Raw genomic sequence first — 6533 nt, 5'->3', positions numbered from 1 at the left:
ACCCCAGAGGGAAACAGATAAACCATCATTTTATCAACATTGAAAAAAAGTCAGCAGCGTAAATTAACAAGTAACAAAACACAATAACAAAATCTGACTGCAAGCATCTCTAAAATTCACTATATCTCATTATATCTCACATACTTTATTAAGCTGAACTCAAACTGAAGTGTAAAAATAGAAGGTTGCTGTTTCCCCTGTATCTAGTCTTTATGCTATAAGCTAAGCTAACTGCCTGCTGGCTGTTGCATCATACTTGCCTTGCGCATAGAGAGAGCAAATAACCAAAGTTTCCCAAATGTCAAACAAGCAAATATATTTCCTGTCAAATCTGCTCAGCTTTTTGAAAATATGAAACTCAGTATCTTCTAAATCCTACAATGCTGCCTGAAGACACATGCTGAAAGCTTAACTGTTCAATGAAGGCCTGCTGTGTTTCATTTCATGTCTACGTCACAACGCTTTTCACTCTTCTTTGTCCCTGCACCTGGATGTAATGAGGTTGTTTTGGTTGTTACGAAATTCATTGCGTCAGATCAAGCGGAAGTAATCTGGTTCAGTAACACCGACTGTGACTGCGCCAGTGTCAAAATGATGACACATGTAAATTACACATCGCACAGTGAAGGTATATTCTAAAGAAATAGTCAGGGGTGGAAAAAAACCTGGGTTTTGCTTAAAATTACTCACTTAAGATCTGGGGCACGTAGAACAGCATTACGACAGCTTCTTAATTTAATTTTGTGGCCTGATTAAGTTCTGTACACTGAAAACATTTTTTTTTTCATGCGAATATTTTAAATGATGATAAAATGAATTCCTGTAGGTTTCCTGTTCACAAACAGTTTACAACAGGGAAGATACGCTGTTTACACAGATCATTTTTATCTTTAATGAAAACGATACTTCAGTTGAGCAACAGAAGACAAAGGATGGTTGTCTACAGTTTGGGTGAAGTCCAGATTTATGTCTTCCTGTAGCCGTGTAGGCGGCCAGGCTTTCTCACTCCTTTACGAGTTTTACTGTTGCTGCGGAATAGAAGCACAAAACAGGCGCGTCTGCATTACTTAACAGGCGGAATGAGTTCTGCAATGTACGGTGTATGATTACACTTCCTCTCAGAAAGGTGGATCAGGTTGAGAGCAGAAATAATGGGGATTGAAAATGCTTTGTTATAGCCACAACAACATTGTGGATATTTCTATTTTATAAACTAATCTTTCTGTAGGCCTTTCCATAAGCCCTCCCTTTAGTTACTGTTGCCAGCTTTCAATTCTCATATGGGACATATGGTAACACTGGTGGATTCACCACTTTAAATTCTTGTTGAAACAATTAGTCATTTATTTTTGACAGAGACTGACAAAAGCTTCTTCTTATTTTCATCTGCAGCAGAAAATGAACTGTCATGAACACAGATTTAGCAGCTGTAGCCAGCTGAGCTACAGTTGATATGGTACATCGGAAATATAAAGTGGAGGTAGTAAAAGAGTTCTGTGCACTGTTAAGCTGTGTGTGTGTGTGTGTGTGTGTGTGTGTGTGTGTGTGTGTGTGTGTGCTTGTGTGTCCATGTTACCACAAAATTGCAAGAAGGTTTCGCATCTTGCGAGGTGTCGGATCCACACATACTTTGCGGCGTTTCCACGTTAGTACCCTTGAAGAGAAACACAAACGAACACAAACTGTCACCATCATTTTTGAGATTGTCATGAGAATTGTCATGAGAAAGTATTTCAGGAATGGGCATTGGTGCTGGGAAATTAGAAACACAAGGAAGTGGGTCATCCTGATGGAAAAGGAATGTTGAAGCGATAATACTGTATATCAGTTACACAAAGAGAGAGAAGGGACAAAGCAGGACAGATAATCTTACACTATATTAACGTTGCAACTTTCTTTGATGCCTTGCCGCCGGCACAACACCGTTCCTCCTCTTTTTACGATGGAGTTCACAGCGCGGACTTTGGAGACAGCCGTGCAGCAGCCATGACGCCCTGCGAGAGCACAAACACACGTGTGCACACAGGCAGAAAACCTGATATTCAACTTGGAAGATAAGATCTTGAAGGCTGAGGGCTGTTGGCTCATACATCTTTGGTAGGATTTAGTTTCCCACATCAGTGTTTTAAGGTCGTATGTTGTCAATGTGTCAAGTGATATGACAAGTGACAAGTACAGTCTTGTTTACCATCATCCAACAGCTTATGTACTTTGTTTTGGAGTGTGATGTTACGGCTCTATGGGGCATTTTTAGACTCAAATTTATACAAAAACTGATTTTTGTGGACTTATTTGTAGAAATTTGACATCCAAGTCTAACAAACGCATATTTTTAAAATCTCGTATGCTTTTATACTTTTTGACTTTCAGATACCTGACACCTCTTCACATTAGGGTTGTGCAACACAACAAAAACTGCTAAAATGATAGGCCATCGAGGCAAGAAACACAACACTGCAGCCCAATAACAAAAAAAAACTACTGCGTGAAAACTCTGCCATCATTTTAATCTCTGCAAACATCGACTTACCTGCTGCTTGAGCCACAGTGTGCGGGCTTGTACCCATGACCGCCAGCCAAAAAAGACAGAGCGTAACAATAGAAAGAAGCTTCATTTGAGACCAGAGTCTGTGGATCTTGCTGAACGAATACTGGGATGGGTGTGAAGGTGGAGCGGCTGAGACATCTCATGGGACTCACTGCCGGGAATACAGATCTCAGGGGGAGGGCCTACCTGTACTTTTTTGGGTCAAAGTGTGTATTTAGTTACCTTACAAAATAGGTGTTCTCCACATATTCGACTGCATTTATATGATGCATTCAAGTAACAATTGGTTCAAATTGAAATTAAACCAAGACAAACATTGCACAGAAGTTTGCATTTTAACACTTCCTGGCCAGTAACAATGACCTAGCCTTAAATCTCGAGCAAACAGGTAATCATTATTAATGTGTTGTGAATAACAGCTAAATTATAACTTAAAAGATTACAGCTTCAATGGCAAAGCTGTTGCGGAAGCTGTGGCGATAAGACCAATCTCAGTGTGCGTTTCCTTAACTATATCTTGTTCTTGAAAAGCAGTGAGTCATATAATGTAACTTGATTTGGTTTTACTATTGTTCCGGCCCCTCTCGACCCGAACCTGAGCCTCTCACTGAAACCATAATGTGCATTAAATACCATTTTATACACATTTTCCCAAATTTCAGCTGGACTTATTTGGTATCTTTAGAAACTTTAGGATCTCTACTAGAATTTAAGATAAAGTTTCTTTGGGTTTCAACAACATGTGGCTGCAATGTTAAATGTTCCACTGCAGAGACATGGAGATTTAAAGCTGTATCAGTTGATTTCTGTTTTTGGCCACCTGGGAGCAGCAAGACAAGCTGTAAAAACACCAGTGATGAATTATCACCTAAAAAAAATTGTATTTGTAAGAAAATGCAAATTTCCACATGTTTACACATAATTTGACCTGGTGTTTTTATCTCTTTTTTTTTTGGTCTCCACCGTCGCCTGAGGTAAATATCTTGCTCTTAAGTTGTCATGCTTCAAGAAAACATTGTTTTTTTCATTTCCAAACATGCATTTTAAAACCATGACAATTTATTTATAACCTCAATCAAGTACTTATTTTGACCCGAATATTTTCCTAAAACGAACCAAGTTGTGTTTGTGCCAAAACCGAACCGAACCTGTAATGTATAAATCATTTTTCTTTTTTTTTCTTTTAAATGTAGCAGTAAATATTTTCTGGACTTATCTGTCTTTTGACCTATGATATGAGAATATTGATTAGTGCAGCTTTAATAGGCTAAGGTAAATGAAGCATTAACTGTTTCTATTTTGATGCCGTGTTTTGTGTAATGTGACCCAGAGCAGCAGTCAACAATGCCAAACCTCCGTGCTGATAAAGCAGATAATCATTACACAGCCGACACACTCACCTCGACAGGAATGAATAAATATGGGTTTGTTTCAAGAAAGTAGTTAATTTCCTCAACGCATAGAGCAGCGTGGAAATCTCTCAACTAACATGAGCTCATAAAAAGACTCTTGAGACTCGTGGGGTTAACTGAGGGATTGCTGTACACATGCCACATTATGGCGCCATAATCTCCGTGTGTTATGTTTCTCCTGCAGTTGCGTCACCAACGAGGAAATTGCAGAACACAGCTCAGGACTGTCGACATGATTTCACATCTGGACAATCCCACCTTGATTATCTGTAACTATTTTAAGAGCTGCTATTTTTAGCTCCTCAAGGATGTGGTTAAAAATAGATTTGAACGTTTGAGTAACCTTGTGCATTCCATGGACGTCAAACAATTCAAATAAAGAGATGAGGTCAAACTGTTCCCTGGAGTTTGCACATGTCTTATTAATTGCAAACAGGACTGCAGCAAGGGCCGGATGACGACATCCTCCAGCCTCCATTTCCATGGGAACATTAAAAATCACACTAATCCTTCATTTACTGTGTTTGTATTCCTCGAGTTAAGTATGAAATTATACGGAAAATTATGGGAGTTTGGGTCAAATAAAGAGCAGGAAACAGTTCATACTTCTCATACTACTCATACATATTGTTGGGAAAAAAAACAAAACAGAGTCATTTGGCATTTTGTAGCTGGGAATAAGAACATGTTCTAGTGCCAAAGCCTAAAAACACAAAACATGGATTGGAAAACCTTATCTGCACTTATTGTAAGTTCTCTTACAAAAGCAATTTGCCATATTTCTATCACCAGGTCAATTTGAAATGAACCACTATTGCTGTCTCCGTGGCAACTGAAAACACTGTCAGTGTGGCAAATCAAATCACACGCTGCTGATTACTCACATAATATTCACATGAGCAAGATGTGTTCAGAGGAAATGATTGTGGAAGAGTGTGGAATTGGTGTATGATTCAGGAGGAACTGACTGTTAATATTTAAATGTTTACGTAGCTGCATTGGGAAATTATAGCGGCTGCACCAGAGCAGCAGCAAGTGATTCATGAAATGCGTATCCTGAGAGAAGTATGTGCCATTGTGATCAAAACGACTTTTCCAAATGACTTTCTTTTCTTTTTGATGTGAAATGTAAAAAAATTCCAGCCTGCTCCTGCTAAGAGATATACTTTTGAGTCAGGAAATGGTTAAAATATTATTCATCCTTCTCATGTCTGCCCAGGCACAGGAAAAGGACTGCCCCAGGTTCGTAGGCCTGTTGCGTGACCGTTCCTTAACAGCGGGAAGTTAGTTATTGTGTTTGGCGCGCTGCTCCGCGTGGTCGACTCACAGACACTGACACTGACACTGACACTGACCCTGACACTGACACTGACAGCTAATGGAGGCAATTAAGGTAAAAAGAAGTAGCAAAATTAAGAATACTTGCAATAGATGATGATATATTTCCAACAGTAACCGTACTGCAGTTGACACGTTGATAAAAATGTGGTTGTTGTATTGCAAGAACAGACTGTAAAACAAACCAACAGGAGATGTGTCTACAGAGGGAATCCAGGGGAAAGGGAGAGACGTTTTTTTGTTTTTTTTTTAAAAAAGGTTAAAGTCAGCAAAGGCTGAGACTCTTTCAGTAATCATTTGCATAATCATCAAAAAGGTCACATGTTGTTTTATGGTACAGACTAAACTAATGCATCTCCTTCAAGGCCTGTCCACCTGCCCTAAAACCATGAAGTGCTATCAAACCTGCCAAGGCGCAGCACATAATCACCTGTGCACGTCATGAAAAAATTAATCATTGCTACCATCTCATAATCCCTTTGATAAGGAAGCAAACAATGAAAGTGCACCACCCACCCTGTATTGACATGGGTATTATAACCAATTAATTGAATTGAATTAAATGATTCTGGAAAAGAAGATCAGCTCCGGTGGGAACAGTGGTAACAGAGCCGTCAGGGCCCATATGGCATTCGCCCAATTTGCCTGTTTGGTTAATCCAACCTTTGTTAAGCACTGATGTGAAGAGCTGCTGGTCAAGAGTCAAATTCGGACTAAATTTGGTTGAATTTGGTTGAAAAGTTAGTTTTTTTTTTTGTTTAGATCTCTGGGTTAACTGTTTTTCAACTGCATTTTGCACCAGTGCATTTTGCCATGAGTCAATATGTACAGTAGTTAGGACCTACGTAACACTGAAATATATGCATATGTGTCAAGCTCATGTTCACACTAATGGTAAGTTGTGGCACATGAAAATGATGTACCACTCCACCACTGAAATATGCTGGTAGGCAGATGAACCTATCCTCAGGAAGCAGATCCTCACAAAACCCGGATTTGACAATGGATGACGTCAACAGCAAGAATCCAACTGATAAACAGATAGATTGCTAAATGAGAGCATGTGATGATGGAACTGAGGTACTTTCTTCAACAAAGGCCTTTATTTATCTTTCCAGTCTTTAGTCAGTGAGCACTTATCTCAAGTTTTTGCTCCTGAGATAAACTTTTTAAACAATTGTATCACCTCTGACACCTTTCTCAAGTGGAAGGGCGTTTTTTTTTTCTCCAGATTT

General features: G+C 39.2%; 1 protein-coding gene across 1 annotated transcript; it reads right to left on the bottom strand.

The window, feature by feature from the left end:
* Positions 1-12: 12 nt before the first annotated feature.
* Positions 13-2737, bottom strand: LOC147817447 (uncharacterized). The gene is made up of 4 exons (XM_087170671.1): positions 2531-2737; positions 1874-1994; positions 1577-1654; positions 13-1028 (listed from the first exon to the last, which is right to left on the bottom strand). The coding sequence occupies exons 1-4, from the start codon at positions 2613-2615 to the stop codon at positions 965-967; spliced, it is 348 nt and encodes a 115-aa protein (XP_087026797.1). The 5' UTR covers positions 2616-2737; the 3' UTR covers positions 13-964.
* Between the last annotated feature and the right edge of the window lie 3796 nt (positions 2738-6533).

This window comes from Seriola lalandi, unplaced genomic scaffold (genome assembly GCF_002814215.2).
Source record: "Seriola lalandi dorsalis isolate HSWRI2012SDOR001 ecotype SW California unplaced genomic scaffold, Sedor1 jcf7180002054956, whole genome shotgun sequence".
NCBI classification, from domain to species: domain Eukaryota; kingdom Metazoa; phylum Chordata; class Actinopteri; order Carangiformes; family Carangidae; genus Seriola; species Seriola lalandi.
The sequence above is the reverse complement of the archived record's forward strand: the minus strand, read 5'-3'. Positions and strand labels throughout refer to the sequence as shown.